Source organism: Panulirus ornatus, chromosome 43 (genome assembly GCF_036320965.1).
Source record: "Panulirus ornatus isolate Po-2019 chromosome 43, ASM3632096v1, whole genome shotgun sequence".
In the NCBI taxonomy this organism is placed as follows: Eukaryota; Metazoa; Arthropoda; class Malacostraca; order Decapoda; family Palinuridae; genus Panulirus; species Panulirus ornatus.
In genome coordinates, this window is record NC_092266.1 from 27293202 (window position 1) to 27315340 (window position 22139).

The following is a 22139-nucleotide window of genomic DNA, read 5'->3' on the forward strand; positions in this document are numbered from 1 at the left end:
GGTGGCGGGTGGTGAGGGGCAACGGTTGAGTGAGGTAATCCTGGCCGGGGACCGCACGGGTGGGTGGAGGCGGTCAGCAACAGCAGCACCAGGAAGCGGGGTAGGTCACCTTACACCCACCGCTGACACCACACTCCCTCCCTCCCTCCCGCCGGGCCCCGCTCTATCCCTCCTCCCTACCATCCATTCCTCCCCCATCTCTTGTCCTCACATGTCCCTCACCAACCCATCCCCCCAAACCTTACCTCATCGGGCCTTGCAGTTCCGAGGGAAGATTTCGTATTCCCGGGCCAAAATCATTCCAATTTACATCACACAACAAACTACGTACGAGTCGGCCTTTGGAGAGGGGGGAGAGAGGGGAGAGGGAGAGAGAGAGAAGAGAGAGAGAAGGAGAGGAGAGAGAAGGAAGAGAGGGGAGAGAGAGAGAGTCCTAATTAATAACATAGGGCGCCATGAGACCAACCCCGTTATGTTACCGGGGCGGAAGGCTGCCAAAAAAGCGTACACATTACACCGAGTTTGTGTGTTGGGTTGTGTTGTGTGTGTGGTGTGTGTGTGTTAACGGGTGCCCTTTTTGCGATACGGGGGTGGCACGTCTGTGGAGGGTGGGGAGGTCCACATGGTGTGGGGGGAGGGGTGGGGGGATGGATAACCTCTCCATGGTTGGTGGGTGTTGTGTGGGGGTGTGTGTTTTGGGGTTGTGTGTTTTGGTGTTGTGGGGGGGGGGGGAATTTCCCATCTGAGTTAGAGCGACAACTTACCAGTGTGGAGAAGCCGCTGTTCCACTAATGGATGGGGGGGCTGGAGACCTCCCCTTGGGTATAGGGAATGTGGTAGCTCCCCCAAGGGTTTGGAGGGTGGGTGCCCACCAAAGTGTGTGGAGGGCATGGCAGCTATACCAAGGAGTGTGGAGGGCTAGGTAGTTTTACTAAGGTGTCTGGAGGGCTGGGTAGCTCCACCAAGGTGTGTGGAGGCCTTAAGTGTGAGTGAGGGCAAGGTAAGAAGAGGCTGTGGCCCTAGCTGGGAGAGTGCCAGATAGGTAGGTAAGCAAGAGGACCATCTAGCACTGTCGTAAGACACACTGGCGCCTTGACACAATCTTCCTCCCCAATCCCACACCTTGAACATCCTCCTCATCCTCTTCCATCTATATCCCCTGCCTCCCCTCCATATGATACCCCCATCCTTACCTCCAACCAACCCCAGTTTCTTAACCCCCTTCCCTTACATCTCCATCCCTCGTCCAACCATCCTCCGCCCTTCAATACACTGCTTCTCTATATCTCCTCAGCTATATACACCACCACACCTTCCCCATGTCTTCCACGCAGTTGGTGGAGCCGTGCGTCAACATGATCTTCCCCCTAACCCACCCAAACCCCAGGCGTCCCGCGCCCCCCCCCGCCCCACACCACGCACCACTCAACACACCAACTTTTTGGAGGCAATTTTCTGAAAAGGGGCCGTAAATTTGGGAGTTATAAGAAACGCCCCCTCGTTTTGTAAGTTAACGACGCTGCAAATCCGATCTCACTCGGCAAACGCTGACTGAAACTTTTAACTCAATTATTTTCAGGCGCTATCGTACCCAGCACGAGACAGCAGCACAGCAGGGACAATCGCCTCCTCACTTCGCTGTATGACACAATAAAACTCCACCTCTGTACCGGGTGCGACGGGGAGATATCTCGGGACCTGCTGTAACTGAAACACAAGTTACGCCTACTGTAAGTGGAACCTCCCTTAACTGGTGTGGCAGGTGTATGAGCCAGCTTGCTACGCCTGATACAGACTTACACACCAGAGGTAAACGGCACCCAACTCACCCTGCTTGAGGACTAGGGCCAAGCTTTAATGGCAAGCTTTAACGGCCAAGCTTTAACTGGGAAAACGGCCCATCCTGGGACTGATATAGAGCATTACCTACTGTATCTGGAGCGATATATACATCCTCTACAGCTAAAAACAGCTGTAGCTGCAGTGGCCACAGCTGTGTTAAACATTAGCTCTCTCACAACGGAGAACAAACTAGGTGACGTGTATTTATTTTCACTTGCTTCTGGCATCTTATCATTAGCCCTCGATGGACCAAGTTCTCTTTCTGTATCACTTTACCCCCCTGTGTGCTTCCCTTGACATGTGTGTGACCGATTACCAGAGCAACTAGTTAGAAAAAAAAAATTCTTTTTAAAGATAAATTAAAAAAAAAAATTTCCAAAAAAATTACTTTAAAAAAAAAACCAAAAAAGGGGGGGAAGGGGGGGGGTTTTTTCCCTTTTCCACACCAAAAACCGAAATTTCCATACCCCACCAAACCCAAAAAAGAGTCCACTTTAAAAAACAACCAAAACGAAGTTCCCCCCTCTACAACCAAAAGAAATTCCAATACTAAACCAAAACGAATTCCCTACTCAACCAAAACGAAGTTCCACTACTACAACCAAAACGAAGTTCCACTACTACAACCAAAACGAAGTTCCACTACTACAACCAAAACGAAGTTCCACCTACTACAACCAAAACGAAGTTCCACTACTACAACCAAAACGAAGTTCCACCTACTACAACCAAAACGAAGTTTCCACCTACTACAACCAAAACGAAGTTTCCACCTACTACAACCAAAACGAAGTTTCCACCTACTACAACCAAAACGAAGTTCCACCTACTACAACCAAAACGAAGTTCCACCTACTACAACCAAAACGAAGTTCCACCTACTACAACCAAAACGAAGTTTCCACCTACTACAACCAAAACGAAGTTCCACTACTACAACCAAAACGAAGTTCCACCTACTACAACCAAAACGAAGTTCCACTACTACAACCAAAACGAAGTTCCACTACTACAACCAAAACGAAGTTTCCACCTACTACAACCAAAACGAAGTTCCACTACTACAACCAAAACGAAGTTCCACCTACTACAACCAAAACGAAGTTCCACCTACTACAACCAAAACGAAGTTCCACCTACTACAACCAAAACGAAGTTCCACTACTACAACCAAAACGAAGTTTCCACCTACTACAACCAAAACGAAGTTCCACCTACTACAACCAAAACGAAGTTCCACCTACTACAACCAAAACGAAGTTCCACCTACTACAACCAAAACGAAGTTCCACCTACTACAACCAAAACGAAGTTCCACCTACTACAACCAAAACGAAGTTCCACTACTACAACCAAAACGAAGTTCCACTACTACAACCAAAACGAAGTTCCACTACTACAACCAAAACGAAGTTCCACTACTACAACCAAAACGAAGTTCCACTACTACAACCAAAACGAAGTTCCACTACTACAACCAAAACGAAGTTTCCACCTACTACAACCAAAACGAAGTTCCACTACTACAACCAAAACGAAGTTTCCACCTACTACAACCAAAACGAAGTTCCACTACTACAACCAAAACGAAGTTCCACTACTACAACCAAAACGAAGTTCCACTACTACAACCAAAACGAAGTTTCCACCTACTACAACCAAAACGAAGTTCCACTACTACAACCAAAACGAAGTTCCACTACTACAACCAAAACGAAGTTTCCACCTACTATAACCAAAACGAAGTTCCACCTACTACAACCAAAACGAAGTTCCACCTACTACAACCAAAACGAAGTTCCACCTACTACAACCAAAACGAAGTTCCACCTACTACAACCAAAACGAAGTTTCCACCTACTACAACCAAAACGAAGTTCCACCTACTACAACCAAAACGAAGTTTCCACCTACTACAACCAAAACGAAGTTCCACCTACTACAACCAAAACGAAGTTCCACCTACTACAACCAAAACGAAGTTCCACCTACTACAACCAAAACGAAGTTCCACCTACTACAACCAAAATGAAGTTCCACCTACTATAACCAGAACGAACCACCTCCACCAGCGGTAACAGGAGGAAAGTTCCACCTGTTTATTAACGGTCCACACAACGCGAGACCTATGCATCCCAAGATCACAACAGAGCTCAAGCTAGCTAGCACCGCAAGCAGAAACAGAGCGAGTCTCTCCCTTAAAACCGTAAGAAAGTTCTCACTGATGAAAAAAAAAAAAATGGTACGAAGCTCTCCGTTCGCATAAAACTGAGGATAAGCTCCTTACTTGCTAGAGCTGAGGCAAAGTTGGATGAAACAAAAAAAAGTAATAAGACTCCCCCCCCCCAAAAAAAAAAAAACCGATACTGAATCCTGCTTTGATATTATTATACAACCGAGATGACGACCCGGCTGGATCGATCCACAGACCTGCCTATCTATCCATGCAACTTTCTTCACGGTGTCTTTTACATATGATATTGCATTATAGTCTCCTGTATAAAGGACGGAGCATATATCTACCTTATGAGCTCTCCAAAGAGGGGCTTATTTTCATCGAGACTCTATGGAAAAATAAAAGAAAATCTGCTTCGTAAATATAATATAAACAGTTATTTAACCCTGTTCATACCCACGTTTTCTCTCTACGTGGCAGGGGGAGTGTATTTCCTTTACGTTGTCTGATCATGTTTACGTGGATCATCAAGAGGGGAAAACTGGCAAAGTACATCAAAATAAACACAACGTGCGAGGACAAAAGCTACATATATGCCAGCTCCCACACATGTGGTATAGGTTCGAATCCTCCTATCGGAGGGCATTATGTATGATATATGTATATATACACATATGAAGATTTAATACACGAAAGCGCTCAGGACTTGTGTTACATTTTCCCACTTCTCTTTTCCCACATGGTTTTCAACACATATCTTAGACCACGCGCATCACTATGATATATGCACTTTGTTCGCATATATATATATATATATATATATATATATATATATATATATATATATATATATATATATATATATATATATACTACTTTCATATCTCAATAAATTTTGTTTGTTATCAGTGCATTTAAATGGCAGGGAGTTACAATATTATGATCATGCCTTGTACGGATGGGCCAAGGTCGACCCGAGGAGCGAGTTCCTCTTGCTACCCAGCCAGGGAGCAAAGATATCACCTTTGTTTATAAACATGATGTCAACGTGGCAACCCACCCCCGCAAGCACACACACACACACACACACACACACACACACACACAAGCACGTATTTTCACAGTGGAAAACTCGATAATATACCACACCACCAGTGAGTTGGTAGTATAGGGAGGAGGTCACGGAAAGCACTGATATGCCTTACAATAATTCATAATGAACATAAACAACACGCTACAGGATCCTAACCAACATCAGTGTCAGGGTGCAGACGATATTTCACCATAAGAGCTGAGGATGCCTGTAAATACAATTGACAGACGGCTTCAGATGTTATCCAAGACGCCATTCGAGAATTGTGGAGTGCCAAAAGGAGTGGAAGAGTGCAAACGTCACACCTGTCTACGAGGGAGGAGAATGGTGAGGTCCTAAAATATTGGGGGAAAGAGAATTTCAGAAAGAAAAATGGACGACTTCCTGCAGGCGATAAATTTCGGACTGAGAGACAGGGGAGCGAGGTCATTATCTTATATTTCTACGAGGAAGCTCTGTGTTAGACAACTAAGCAGGCTGGGTTATCTGAGCGTATGCGGAATACCAGAAAACATTAGACATTGTGCCATATATATGAAGCACGTCGGAAACTCAATCGATGGATAGATTACCTAAAAGTGGAAAGGAAAAAAATAGTTGGGCACATGTAAGGGAAGCCTTCCCAAATTGAGATGTCACTAATGGGGTGCCGCAGGTGGTAGTGTGGTTGGTGGTGACGCAGGTGGTAGTGTGGTTGGTGGTGACGCAGGTGGTAGTGTGGTTGGTGGTGACGCAGGTGGTAGTGTGGTTGGTTGGTGGTGGTGCGGCTGGTGACGGTGCGACAGGTTAGTGGTGCCGCAGGTGGTAGTGTGGTTGGTGGTGACGCAGATGGTAGTGTGGTTGGTGGTGCCGCAGTTGGTAGTGTGGTTGGTGGGTGGTGGCGCGGCTGGTGACGGTGCGACAGGTTAGTGGTGCCGCAGGCGGCGGTGGTGGCTCATGTGTCGCCACCACCACCAGAAGCTCATTCACAGCAACATGTCCGCCGCACATCAACGCTATCAAATTTTCCTCCAAAACCACAACTGGCAGAACACTATCACCTTACGGCTGGCGACTATTATATCATAATATCTGCCTGTTGTAATAATAATAATAATAATGATAATAATAATAATAATAATAATAATAATAATATAATTATTATCATCATTATCATTTTCATTATCATTATCATTATTATGTTATCATTATTATTATTATTATTATTATTATTATTATTATTATTATTATCCTATTATCATTGTCATTTTCATAAGCTGCAGTCAAAGGCTGTTAATTAAGAGAAAACACATTAGCACAGACAGTGGAGCCATAAAAGACGAAGAGGTTTAAACACTGTTTACACTAACACTGGAGACAATCCACCGAGTTAACTTGCCCCGTATGCTCTCAGTGCTGCAGTAAACATCGCCATGTTTACTGCACCGGCCTGTGGCAGCTCGGATGGGCTCGGTGAAGTTGTGGTGTTAAACTGCAACGCGAGGACGGGGGATCTCAGGCAGGTTGGGGCGGGGAGGTGGACGACGGTGGAGAGAGAGAGGGCAGTGGCTTCCTGAAATGTCGCATGAGGTCCGGATTTTGAGAGAGAGAGAGAGAGAGAGAGAGAGAGAGAGAGAGAGAGAGAGAGAGAGAGAGAGAGAGAGAGAGAGAGAGATTTAAAATACTCTAAGGTTACGAAAAACGTATCGTGTGAGTTAAGTGTAGTTAATAGTTACGTGTCAAATGAAGAGACAATACCTTATGCTTTGTAGAATGAAAACCAGCAGCCCACGTGTGAGTAAGAAGGAAAAAAAAGAGAAAGACAGCGACCTGGACCAAATGAATGAGACTCGACAGCTGCTAGCACTCTGTGCGCTGCCGTCGTTGACTTTCCCCGATACCCAGGAGGGTAGTACCGATAAATATACATCCTCTTTCTCTGGTGGTAGACAGCCACAGACCGGGGAGGTATTATCGGTACTACCTACCTGAGTTTCAGATGACAGTTGAGCAGTGAGCCAGCGGTCCAGTGGCTGTCAACTGTCACCACTATGTCCTTAAGTAGTTGTCTTTCTGCCTCACCCACAGCGGAATACTGGCTTTCGGTCCACACACACACACACACACACACACACACACACACACACACTCCATCTCATACATAACACCTGACAACACGTAACTCGCATAACTCGTTATCCGTAACTCTATACTTTCCGTGCGGTGAATGCTACACGCTAGCCAGCCTTCTGGCAAAATTTCGTCGTTCAGTACTGGTAAAGTCAGTACTCATTTCTCCATACCTCAGTACCTCATGCGACAGTTCAGGCTGTCCCTCTGTCAACAAACGTCACCTTGATGATCCTTCGTCCTCGAGAAATGAACTTCGGCACCACAGATGCTTCCAGCACATCCCGTACTTGTGGATCCCAGCTCGTGTGAACACCTTACATACATACATAAACCGCGAATGTAATCTCTGTTGGGTTTGTTCCATATACACGGACACATTTGTAACCGCTACAAACACACCACGCTCGGGCTACGGAAACACCCTTGTGTGGGAAGTAACAGGGGGTCATGTGGCCGCGGACCGTTTTCAGGCCAAATTCAACAATATGGAAACTTTTTTGGCAGAAAGTACAACCAACTGGTTTCAAAATGCTGGGAGCCGGATACAACTTTGTGAGATAAGAAACATGGGCTATGTGGCCGCGGCCATTCTGTGGCCGCAAACTGAGGCCTAAGTTACCATCATAGCAATTCTTTGCGAACATTTCCACTAACTGGCCTCAACGCACTACCACAAACTCAACAAAACCTCCACAGCAAATACCACAACGCCACCCACCAAAACTACCAAAAATCACCACGCCACCACAGCAAACCGAGCAACCACCAGCATCATCTCACCGCCACCAGCACTATCTTACCCCTCACCAAATTCCCCCAAAACCACCACCAACACCACCACCATCGTCTACCTCACCTCTGACCAGCGCCATCACTACATGACCCTCGGACCCCTACGGTTCCCGGGGTAGCGGGTGCATGCAACAAACAATAAGCAAGAGTGAGGGAGGCGCTGGAAGTTGCCGGTCACGGAGTCAGATGATGAAACGCCGTGGACCCCGCTTTAACGGTGCAGCTCCCACCTGGCAACAGCGACGGGTAGCGAGCGTTGCAGGTGCGGCCCGGTCGAGCCGAGCCGCTCCGCTGGTCACAGGGCTCCTACGCGAAACCCTACACCATACGTAGGAGTTATATATATATATATATATATATATATATATATATATATATATATATATATATATATATATATATATATACTCAGAAACAGGATAATACTTGCCAACCTTTCTTCAAATTTGCTCCTAACGAAGAATAATACAGAACACCAAAACGGAGTATCCGTTTTCATCCATTCGGTAATGTTACAGTAAATCCATTCGTAAATAATTTCCTATGATAAATAATGCTGACATCATCCACTGAAGAATATCATGAAGATAAACAGCGCTGATATCATTCGGTGAAGTACATCGCGATAACCACTGGCGATCGTATCTCGAAAATCCATTTCATTCAACTGAGCATCGCAATCTGACGCCACTTTTAACGGCTGCTTCGAACAAGCATGTTTTTCTTCATTTTCATGTTGTGACTCTGATAATCCTGAGTGGGAGTACAGGGTGAGTAAGGTGACTAGCGAGTAATGGAAAGATCGCTCACCACCTAGACGTTAACAATAACCTCATACTCTGCTATATTTTGAATCAACCTGCTGTTCATCCACCCTGAGGGGGTTGGTCGATCAAATGGGTACCTGGCTCAGGCTAGAGGATATATATATATATATATATATATATATATATATATATATATATATATATATATATATATATATATATATATATATATATATATATATATCGTTCATGGGATGGCCTTGATTAGGGCCTCAGCTGAAAAAAAATGAGTATTCTAGTATTACTTCTACTGTCTCTGAATGAACGCCTGTAGGCCTTACCACAACAGGAAAGACTGGGAATCGAAATGCAAAAGGCACGTGAGGGCACAATGGGCCATGTTATGCGGCGGCCATCCTGGAAATGGCACGTCTGGATAAATCAGTGGTGGCCATCCTGGAAATGGTATGCAAGGATAAGTTGGGCCACACACTACGAAAGGGTATGAGACATGCTGAAATGGAAGAAAGTGAGGTTCACGAACATAACCACGCTTTCCAACCCTTTACTTATCTTACATCGATCCACAGGACCAATACCTACTCAAACAATAAAACTCATTAGGCGAAAAAAAAGGGACTATGTAAGGGACCGGGCATCAATAATCCTTAATACAGTAACTATGATGACACTTCAGACAAATTTCACTAGAATAACTGTCGTCATACATACGTACCTTGTATTCACACAGTTCGTACACGTCAAAGTAGCTAAGTATGACGTATTACACTGTAGCTAACGAATTAAAACTAGCGTTATCATAAAAGGTTCTTAGAAAAATAAGAAATGGTCGGATACGTGAGTTCTGAAAGCACCAGGAGGCATCGGGATGACAGTTGGCCGGGCGGGAGCTGTGGCAAGATCCCTTTTTTTTTTCCAGTAAGGTCGGCAGGTATGCAACAGGGTCATGCAGTACTACTCTTATCATCACATCCATCAGTCCGTTAAATGCTGGCGAGAAAGACCACTTGGTCTGTTTGTCCTCGAGTACAACTGTGCTGACAGTTTGCTGAATAGTGTTACGGGAAAAATAAAGGAGAGAGAGAGAGAGAGAGAGAGAGAGAGAGAGAGAGAGAGAGAGAGAGAGAGAGAGAGAGAGAGAGAGAGAGAAACTGCCTTGGGCTGAAATCTCCTTGGGACAAGATCAGTAAACAGAGAGGCGCCAACCCCGTGCACCTCTGAGGAGACAGTCGCCGATTAACGTTTACTGTGCTAAAAACCACCGGCTGACCTGAAGCCATCAAACACGACACCAGATGTATATCACGGCCCCGACGTAACCTGCCCCGGTCACCTGCTCAAGCTACACAAAGAACACAATCTTCCGACACACACAAAAGGCTTCTGCATATATCCTCTTAGGGCTGAGATACCGCGGTCTCTTGTTACACCGGAGTGACTGCCTGCAGGTTATACTCCCTTTGAATTTATCTGTATGCCTTATTCTACCACGGTAATCTGTGAGTGTCTGATACCTTCCACGATCATAGACAGACTCGAAAGGACTTGGAGGTCTGTCGCTGTTTGAATTCCTCTGTATTCTCCTTTGAAACTCGTACTCAAAGAGTGCCACAGTGACACATCCGCCAGTAAGCTGGGGGAGGAGCAGGTCCTATTCATGACTGGACACTAGAGAGTGCCAACTGTGCCACAGTTGACAACAATACATGAAGAAGCGGACATCCGTCTCATTCTAGAGAGCTACCCTACCGCAGCCACTCACCCCTATCCAGACACAAGTCGTCCGCTCTTCCGACACCTAAGTATTCGTATAATGACTCGCCTGCGGGGGATCAGGGGTACATGTTCTCCGACTCAGGTACGCAGAATTCCTGACATTCCTGGACAAGCAAGAGCGAGGAGTGATGCAGCCAGTGCCTTTGTCCGTGAAGGGAGAGGGAACAACAAACCCAAGACCCTTCTTCAGAAGGACCCACCGTGACTCACTGTTTGCAGCAGTACCAGTGATTCCTCCTTTGTCTTCTCTTTCCCTTTTAGCTATCACGTTCCCTACTGGGTGGGCAGAGGAGGAGGAGGAGGAGGAGGAGGAGGAGGGGAGATCTCAAGTCTTTAACAACCTTCGTTTCCAAAACTTAAACAACACCAGGTGCGTTTTCCCCTATACTGATTCTTAAATCCAAGCTCTTTACTATCTACTACCAATTCATCAGTGTTTGTATACAATACTTTTTTTTTCAGTTTAACATGACCGTCACTTATAACATTCCTGTCCCATCTGTGGGGTGTGCACTCCGTTCTCTTGCCTCACTTGGTGTGTGTGTGTGTGTGTGTGTGTGTGTGTGTGTGTGTGTGTGTGTGTGTGTGTGTGTGCGCGCGCGCGCGTGTTTTACTAGGAGACAGTTATGTATTCATGCTGCCCCGTCTCTGAACTTGGTATATGTACCATGTTTTCCATCTTATGTGTATACACATACTACACACACACACACACACCCTGCCTACGCTAGGTGTGTAATTACCTATTTGTACTGTACCTATACATGGCCGCTGTGCTGTTCCAGTCTACAACACGCACGGTCCACTAGTAGTGCAAATCTGAAACATTAAGATACGTACGGTGAGTCAGTGCACAGGGCGCGCCCTATCCGCCTCCAGCCCAGTTTTCCTCTAAAGAACACATACTTCCCTTGCTTAAATCACACCATACTTCCACACAAGCCCATTAAACTGGCACGTTAAGAACACCAAATTACGCTTCGGGATGAACACCCTCAATATGGCCAGAATTCCAGGGTGGATATGACTTTCTAAACTGCCTCTTGTACTTAGGGCCAGACGGATCATGGGAAGGTATACGCGAGAATATTTACGAACTTACCCAAGACGTCGGACTCTGGCAGAGAAAAATTCATCACCCATCACAAGCTACACCATCACCCCCACCCCACAACATGGACACCATCAGGAGAGAAGTTCCCGCCACCCGTCAAGGTGACGTCGGGATCAACACTTGCAAGTCGCGGGGCTAAACCAGTAATTTCCCGCTCGGGAAGGACTCGCCCAGACTGGTCCTACGTGTCACAGTTTCCCACAACGCCAGCGCCAGCCGCTCGCTCCTGACGAGGGCTGCAGTTCCAGGAGTGATTCTTCTTGATGTGCGTCATCATCTGCTGTGTGTTGTAAGGCGGAGGTGTGGGAGGGAGGGGGGATTGGAGAGCAGCTCAATTGGTTGGGGGGATAATTGCCGATAGTGGCTGGTGTTCCATGTGTTGCTGGATGTATGAAGCGTTGCTGGTTAAGGCCCAGTGATGAGAGTTACGGACGGGTTTACAGGATGTACGTAGGTGCTGTAAACACATGACGTGTGTAAAATGAGTCTGGTTATGGGCGGTGCTGGAGGAGGGGGAGGGGGTGCATCCAGTGACGATAAATGCGGTGGTGCCGCCCTCTGGGAACAGGTTACGCTATGTACCTTATGGTGCGGTACAGGCTACGGCCGTCTGCAGGACTGTAGGTCGGTCCTATGAATTATACGTCGTGTTGCAGGTCTTGGTCGATGTCGTAAACTGCGAGCACGGTGAAGACTTTAATAATTAAGCGGTGGCACAAACCTGCCAGAGTGCTGCAGGTTGTGGCGGGTGTCGCAATCTGTGCGTGGGTCTAGTATCGCCTACTGTCTGTACACGGAGTCATCGATGTTATAATTCCATGTTCAATTCTGCTTGCCCCGGGGGACGACTTTAGTTGAGGAGATGCCTTCGTCCTGTGTGGAGACCGTGGGAATAGCGGCGGTGCACCTTATAGCCTGCAAAAGGCGATTACTTCATGTTGTGGTTACGGTGGCGTGGTAATCAGTCCGTAGATGTGGTGGCGTTGCAAGCTGTCCATCACGGGGCAGGCTGTCTATGTGGCTACGCTGCACGCTGTGACCGGTGCAGGTCATGGCCGATGTGCAGGCTACAGGGTGAATTGAGGTGAAGCTGCAGGTTGTGAGTATAGCGGTGGAGCGGGTTGTGAGTGTGTTGGGGGTGGAGCTGCACAATGTGGGTGAGGCTAGACGATGCAGCATGTTACACCCGTGATGGTGGAGGCTCTGTTACGAGGACTCGGCAGGTTCTGCATGGATGAATGTTGAGGGCTGACGGTGCAGCACCAACAGCGGGTGGTTCACCCGGTTACCCTGGGCCCGCTACTCGAGTCCGACACACTAGGTGACCCTGTCCCGCTAACCCAGCCTGGCACACAAGGTGACCACCCCAGCCCGACACGCAAGGTGATCCTGGCCCGGTACCCCAGCCCGACACACAAGGTGACCCTGGCCCGGTACCCCAGCACGACATACAAGGTGACCCTGGCCCGATACCCCAGTCTGACACACTAGGTGACCCTGTCCCGGTACCCCAGCGTGACACACAAGGGGACCCTGGCCCAGTAACCCAGCCCGAGCCACAAGGTGACCCTGGCCCGGTACCCCAGCACGACATACAAGGTGACCCTGGCCCGATACCCCAGTCTGACACACTAGGTGACCCTGTCCCGGTACCCCAGCGTGACACACTAGGGGACCCTGGCCCAGTAACCCAGCCCGAACCACAAGGTGACCCTGGCCCGGTACCCCAGCCCGACACACAGGGTGATCTCGTTTCCCATAATGACACTTGGAAGAGGAAAACGAACGAATTCCAGGAAAAAGCGACCTGAAATCACGTCAAGGCGAAGAAACTGTGCAGTCAGAAGCCGGGGGTGTGTACCCTGGGAGGACAAACATAACACTCTCATTACAAGAACCTGCATCACATCCCCGGCAGGATAGGTACTGCCTGAGGGAAGATAGGAGCAGCCGGTGATGAAATGCTGCATGGTGTGGCGTGTTGCACGGCTAGTTCCCGGTGTCGCCGCCTCCGACACAACCAGTTCCCAGAACAATGTCGTCTTGCGTCCGTCTGGCCCTCCTCCTCCTCCTCCCTCCTCCTCCTCCTCCTCCTTCTCCTAACTCGCAGGACGTGCTCTCACACACGCATCTCAAACTTCTGTCTTCCCTGCCTCACTCTCGCCCCAGTCATTTTCCACTTTAATCTCACGCAAGTCCCTCAAACACACTTGTCGTGTGCATCCGTGCACCTGTATGCACGTAGACATGTATGGTTCACACTCATATGCACACATCACAAGCCATCCGGCCATCATGAGTGAGGGATCGCACCGTATAGTGGTGTGTGTGTGTACCCTAACCCAAGCCAGGTACTCATTTTATCGACCAACTCCAAGGGAGGATGAACAGCTGGGTTGACTGTGGACCGACTGCGATCGCCCCCGGGCGGGCCCGTGAATGATTTCGTCAAGGTCAGGAGCGCTAACCGCTACCCCACGACCGTAGCACGAAGCGTCTGTTGTCCACCACGCAGAGAAACTCATAAATTCCCATAAAGGTTTCAAAAAAGAGCGTCTGCCGAGAACGTCACGTGTATGCCAACATTCCTCGAAGCTGCCTCAAAAATCACATCCACAACAGTGATGTAAAACCTTGAAATTCTTCACCAGAGTTGTTTTTTTTTTTTTTTTTCTCCCGCGCGGTAATGTTTGGGGACTCGCGGGCATGAGACATCAATGATAGGTATACACACACGACTTACTCTTCAAGTACAAAGGATATATATATATATATATATATATATATATATATATATATATATATATATATATATATATATATAAAAATATATATATTTTTTTTTTTTTGCCGCTGTCTCCCGCGTTTGCGAGGTAGCGCAAGGAAACAGACGAAAGAAATGGCCCAACCCACCCCCATACACATGCCTTGATTCAATCCACTGACAGCACGTCAACCCCGGTATACCACATCGCTCCAATTCACTCTATTCTTTGCCCTCCTTTCACCCTCCTGCATGTAAGTCGGGTACAATTTACGTAGAGCTCTGTCGTGAGCTACCAAACCATTTCTGTACAAACAGGAGTGAATCACTTCTATTATGTTTATGAGCGATATACGATACAGCAGAGGAGCAAGTCCTGTGATATATTCGTAACCGATCTCATAGAGAGAGAGAGAGAGAGAGAGAGAGAGAGAGAGAGAGAGAGAGAGAGAGAGAGAGAGAGAGAGAGAGAATGTAACACACGAGTTTCAACGGGACGGCAATTCACTACATGTTCAGGTGCACCGATACCGTCGGCCGTGTAACCATGCGGGACTGACCTCGAGCCGTGAGGCACAAAAGCAGACATCAAATCTCTCCTCGTGATACACCAACAGTGACTCACACAAGGCAGCGCGTCACACTGCGAATGCATCAAGAGCATCACTTACAAAAAAAAAAAAGAAAAAGAAAAAAATTCATGAACTCTAGTCTTTACGATTAACGAATGCTGGCCCGGCAGCAGCAAAAACACATCACTCAGGTCTGAAAAAAAGAAAAAAATATATATAAATGCAATAAAACATCTAAAGAAAACGTTCGAGCAATGAGACGCTGTTTACAACCACGACTCTGCTGAGTGCGAAGACGCATGGTCCACTGCGCATCCTCCGCCTCGCGCAACGAAAGGAAATCTTCATAGCAAACGGGCGTTGTTATGCCGCACACGCACGAGCGTTGTACTTACCGCGACCCAGCTGGACTGATGTTGTTGGGTATGGTCTCCCGACATTTACGTCAGGCTTCGAAAACCCGAGCGGCTCATTTACGACGGTGGCTGACGTGTTTCGGCAGCGCGCCACCAAAATCCTTCGCTTACCGTCGTAAGTGATACAGTTGTCATCTCAACGTAGCACATAGCTGTACAGACGCGCTCGCTCGCTCGCAACGCCATGTTTACGAATATATATATATATATATATATATATATATATATATATATATATATATATATATATATATATATGCTACGCAGTAACCTTCACACAACCTGATCATCTGCGGAGGAGGCGCTTATCCGGATGGAAGCCCAGGAAGCGGCAGTATGACCCTATGGGAAATTGCGAGTCTTGCCGAGAGTCGAGATATTATCACTCCAAGGACGGTCTTCTGAGAACGAGAGTCACCTGCAGCCAAGAATATATATTCACACACACACACACACACACACACTGACAATCACACACACACACACTGACACTTCCCGGGAAGACCTGCGATTGTGGTGTACCACATCTTCGGCAGCACTTCCACCACCACCACCACAGGCCCAGTTATCACACCCGGAGCATTATTAGTCCCTTGAGCCCCAGTGGGGCTTATAATTCTTAATCACGTCGCCATACTAAACCCTCGAGCAAATGCGGAGGTGCGGACCCTTGGTCAATGATAAGGCCTGGCCTTTACCCTTGCACCAGGAGGAGCCCCAGCACAGCAGCACTCGGGTGCCCCTGTGGCTCTGTTCAAGGAAAATGATAGGAAGGATATCCTGAGAGAGCAGCAACCCTTTCCGGCCACGATAACCGCACCCACATCGCTCGAAAACCTCCAGCCAACTCCACGATAACGAAGCGACATCACACACACGCCCTCTCCTCTCAATCTTTCTATATTAAGTGTATTCGAAGCCATAAAATCCATCTACGTTCATGAGCACATGGCATCAAGATCGTGTGTATAATAATACATAAGTATGCGTCTGTGTGGGAGTGGGCATGATTACCTATTTGTACAAGAGGTGAGGAAGTTCTTTTTCTTTTTTTTTTGCATGCATGTTTGTCGTGAGCTGCCTGCCTGCCTGCCCCCCAGCGCTCAGGAGGTTCAGAGAATTCTGCCTCCCACGTTGGCAGAAGCTATCCATGTGTCTGAATGTCCTTGATGAAACAAACCCGACAGAACTATCACCCAGATTCTCTCGCTCTCCTCTTCCGGCTTATAACTGGCGCGCCTCCTGTGGCCCGCGCCACCAGTATATAAAAGACATCATCTCTCTCCGTTTGATACAACCAACTTTCTTTCCAATATCATGGTGACGTGTGTGTGTGTGTGTGTGTGTGTGTGTGTGTGTGCGCGCGTACGTGCGTGCGTGCGTGCGTGATTACCTATTTGCACACGACTGGGAGGAAGTTTTAAACTCTTGAGTACCCGTCTCTCGTGCTTTCAGTATCATCAGGAAGACATAAATCTTTGTAAAAGCTGGCGGCAGTAACCGTCCCCTCGCATCAGGTACATGCCCCAACCATCCACCGCCCTGACACTATGTCAGGAGTTCTTACATCCTTCTTGAGCAGCCCCCTCTTGCCTCAGCCTCTGGTGCTGCGTCACGTGAAGTGTGTGTGTGTGTGTGTGTGTGTGTGTGTGTGTGTGTGTGTGTGTGTGTGTGTGTGTGTGTGTGTGTGTGTGTGTGTGAGTCCTGTTGATAACATAACGTGACTGTGGATGTGTCTGAGCTAAGGAAGATCTTGGTGGGGACCCGGCCACAAGCTATGGAGCATCGGAGCAACAATACGACCGAACTCCCATCCCTCAACTCCCGCCCACACTCCGACGCTCAGCGCCATACAGGATACACCCGTCCACCAGGGAAGGCCACCTACCTTCCACTGGGAAATGAACGTCAGGAGCGAGATAACAGGGGGCCTCCTTCCACGGAGCGCCACAATTCCAGAAACACTCGCCATTTATCACCTCAGTCACGTCCAACTCCAGGAAGGAGCTCGGTTCCTCGGGATCATATTCAGGAGAAAACTCAACAATATGACGCGTGCTTCTTGCATCACTGATGAGTCTGGGGTCACACATCGCGTTACTCATCGTCTGGATGTACTAACAACAGAGAGGGGTACTTACCAAGCGTCCGAAATAGTCAGCAAACTTTGGGTTCGACAAAATACTCACCTGGAAATATCATATATCAAAAAAAAAAAAATGTATCTTTGGGAAAATGATAGAAACTTGGGGAGTGCCTACGAGCAGATCCCTTAACCGAATGACCACCTTCGGTTGCGATGTCCTGGCGTCTTAACCCGACCTACTTATGGGTCAGGTGGAACGCCAAACTACCACGCTCAAGGGTTGTACCGCACTGGCGCCTTGAGAGCGGAGCGGGTCTTGCTCAAGGGGAGTCCACACGATAAGCGGGATCGTCGTCGCGTGGTAATAAAAAAGTCTACGGGATGTGTGGCCAACATTTAACTAGAAAATTACATACCCCCAAGGCATTACTGCACTGCCTACCACCACCACCACCACTTGTTACCTGCACCTTTCATATGGGCCCAATGGCGTGTGCCGGGCAGAAAGGGGGCCCCTTCCCTGCTAGAATTCAACATGGTTTTTGAACATAAATTCAGGAGGTTATCAAGACACACACACACACACACACACACACACACACACACACACACACACACACACACACACACATATATATATATATATATATATATATATATATATATATATATATATATATATATATATATATATATATCCCCGTAATTTCATCCGGATTTGAACATAAATCCAGATCTTTATAGAGAGAAAATCCCTGAATTCAATAATAACTTGAATATAAAAAAAAAAATATGAATTCTAAGCAAGTTCTCTCCTCTGAACTCCGCATGGATCCGAACGTAAATTTAGAGAATGTTACAAATAGAAATCTCCTGGTTCGATATGGATCTGAGAACAGATTCAGGATAGTATAGATAAATCTCTCTCCCTCTGCATTTAATATGGATTTTAACACATATTCAAAACGTACACAATAAAATAACAATACGTCAGATTTCACCCCAACCAAGTCAGTCTGCGCCTGATCATGAATCCAGAAATGCGCCTGATCATAAATCCAGGAATACCATAAAACCACAATTAATAAAAAAAAAAGAAGTTCAAAATGAAGTAAGCCATTCATACATATATATATTCCATTATCGTGTATCCATCTTTAAGGTGAGGTGCATCAGACAGGAGGAAGAGAGCCACAACGGCGGAAGAAACAGGATGAGTTCCAGATCTGCTGCACAGGAGAGATGCACCAAACCCCTCCCCCCACAACCCATGACCACTATCACCCATCTCGCGCGTGGCAGGCAACATGATCGCTCCCCAGATATACGACCACATTACCAACGCCGTGAAAGAAGCACCATTTTTCTTCCCCGCCGGCCATTGTCCCGAGCGAGTCAGCTTTAGCTGTCAATACTTGTTTCGTGTCCTGAAAGCACGGTGTACAGCCACCGGCAAAAAAAGAAAATATATATATAAAAAAAAAGCGTCTCACTCGTCCCACAAATGGCTTTGTGGGGGGAGAGGGAGTCACCTTGGAAGCCTCGGAGACCAACTCGGTCGACGCCTCCAGCCTAACTTGCCGATTACTTACCTAAACTTGGATCATTTACCTGGAAACTTTTGGCCCCGGCCAACAACCACGATCAAAACCCCCAAGCCTATACCGCTCTCCTCCACGTTCAAGCAACAAGTGAGGCGGAGGAACCGTCTGTCTGGCTCTGACCAAGACGGGGCGACGAGATAGAGGACAAGGCTTCCTTAAACACTCAACAATTAAGACAGGTTCGCGTTCGTTGCGCGCACCGTCTACACCGACGGTGCGACTGGCTGTTGTACCACACGGCACCCAGTAGCAGTACCACACTCGCTGAGGTATGTACCGGGCAGCTACTGAAGGGATTGGGGATTCTAACGTGTGTCACGCTCCTGCTGTTACTGTCGATGCGAGGAACGTGATGAAGTCTCCACCGGGCCTGCTGCTGTCTGTCTGGGATACTACCGTCTGCATCATACATGATGCTGGTCGACTATAGTTGCTAATGAGGACCTACAACGACGAGCATCTCGGGAGGAAGTCTCCGCGAGTGAGGTTATACACGCTTGGGGCTCTCCCGCAGTGATGAGTAGCGTCTGGTCTCTAAGCCAGGTTCCTCTGGTCTCTCAAGACCCATTGAGACGCTACCAGGGTAAGGCCTCCCTTGCTATGCAAACTGAGCTTCACTTTCTTTTGAGATTTGTACGAGGAAGGTAAACGTTCTGCTCTGAACCTCACTGTGGAGGGCTGCAGGATCGATATGCCTGCCATGCCTCACAGCAAAGGGGCAACAGGAAAAACGTAGCTTCTCAGTTAAGGGGCAACAGGAACAATACAGCCTCATAGTTAGAGGGAAACAGGAACGATGTTGCCTAACAGTTAAGGGCAAAGGGGACGATATAACCTCACAGTTAAGGGGGCAACAGGAACAATATAGCCTCACAGGTAAGGGGCAGAAGGAACAATATAAGCCGTGTTCACGACTCTATAGACTCAGGAAATAACAACATTCAATACAATCATCATGTACAACCTCGACCATCTGACTTGTTTTACGAAATGTAAATACGCAATTCCTTTTGTCACACTACTTAAGTTTCACGAATCATCAAAGCAGCAGTTTCACAAGTTACCGTGTTTCTTACAATTCACCAGGTGCCCTCCAAGACATGTATACTCACTAATCATTACTCCAGTGATAAGCATATCGATCCCGCGTCATGGACACCTGGATTGAGGCAGGTATCTTCTCCTCCGCAGGAAAGTCAGCGTATGGAGGGGGCTACCAATAACAGAGGTGGAAAGTAATGTTTATAAACAAGAGGATAAACATTTCGCCTCAAGTCCCCGAGTTGTGGTGGTAGTAACAGTGGTGGTAGTGGTGGTGGGTGGTAACAGTGAGGGCAACGATGATGGTTGAGGTGGTACTCACAGTGGGTGCAGAGGACCGGCGTGATGAAGAAGGTCGTCCCGAGGTTGTGCTGTGCCGCGGCTGGTGGCTGCGCCCCACACAGACTCCGACGTCCCCCTGCAGGATACACGAAACACGATCTTACAATCACAAGGACAAAATAAGTACAAATCACACATGAAAACTGATTAATATATGTATAAATCTATCTACCTACACATGGAACCTGGTTAATATATGTATAAATCTATCTACCTACACATGGAAACTGGTTAATATATGTATAAATCTATCTATCTATCTATATCTACATAATACGAACAATAAGGTGTCTATTCAGTATTTACAACAGAGTGATAACGTGGACAGTGAAAAGTTCTTCGAGATATGTAAGAGAGAGAATAGCCAGGGGGCATACGGTAAAATTAAGTTAGATACTTCTCAAGAAAAATGTAAAGAACTACTTTTATAGCAGGAGAGTAGCGGAGGAATGGAATAAAATGACCAGGGACGTGGATACATCACGCAGCACAAATGAATTCAAAAACATGTACGGCAGCACACAATGTTCGAGGGATGGGACCCCACGACTGTTAAAACTCCCTCCCCGTTCAGTACAAATGGGTAATTTACATACACATACACACACACACACACACACACACACACACACACACACACACACACACCCACACCCACTCACATATATTCGTTCTTGTTATGATACATTTCAGCAAAACTTTACGTTCAAACATGTCAAGAGAGACATTCAACCAACGAAAATTTCTGATGTAAATGGCAGGCATTTTTTCTTTTTCTTTTGAACATATTCAACGAACGAAAAATTTTGGTGTAAATGGCAGGCAAGCAATTTAATGCCATGCATCCACCAACACACAGAAGACCACAGTAGCAGACGGCGAACAGCTCACAGTGCTGATAATCAAGTAACAGTGAGAAACAGAGTGAATCGCGCGTGCAAGAACGTGTGTCTGACGAGTATCATCTCATACAAATATTCTAAATACATCTGTTCAACGTGCAAGAACGTGTGTCTGACGAGTATCATCTCATACAAATATTCTAAATACATTTGTTCAACGTGCAAGAGTATCACACGTATTTCCTTACAAAAGTCCAAACCCGGAACGAACCGTCTCCACAACAATAACGTATAAGTTATTCAGACTATTCGTGGGTCTGGTGTGCCTTGGGCCAAGCTGTTTAGTTCCTGTTTGAGGGGCCACGGCCGTCTTCCTGCGGTGTGCAATACATTTACTCGAATTCTTAAGCCCGTAATTAGGTCGAAGAGACGTGGGCCTCCATGATACTTACAGTATTCTCAATATTCTCAAGCTTTTCCTTCCAATGACCTACCCCCAGTGTTCTTGATGGTACCTGCAAAAACCAAGATCCTCAAAAGAGTCAAGTTTGTGGGGCATCATCTCTGAGAGCAGGTCAGAAAGCTATAGGTCTTCCAGCGCCTTCCCCACGTGGATAGTACGGAGAATCCCTCCCCTCAGCAGTCATATTAGAGCAGTTTCCGAGCTTTTACGCTGTCCTGGTAAAGCAGGTGTAATCGGTTGGTCGACGCGAGGCGCTGAGCGGCCTCTGAAGCCGTGGTTACCGGAGTAGCCGCTTAGCCTCCATCCGGGAGTCCCG

General features: G+C 47.2%; 1 protein-coding gene across 1 annotated transcript in view; it reads right to left on the reverse strand.

Annotated features, from left to right (window-relative positions):
• Positions 1-22139, reverse strand: part of Pi3K21B (phosphatidylinositol 3-kinase regulatory subunit alpha) — a 545568-nt gene that overhangs the window by 460492 nt on the left and 62937 nt on the right. The window contains exon 5 of the mRNA XM_071687293.1: positions 20499-20594. Within this exon, the coding sequence (XP_071543394.1) occupies positions 20499-20594 (96 nt within the window). The remainder of the gene's footprint in view (positions 1-20498; positions 20595-22139) is intronic.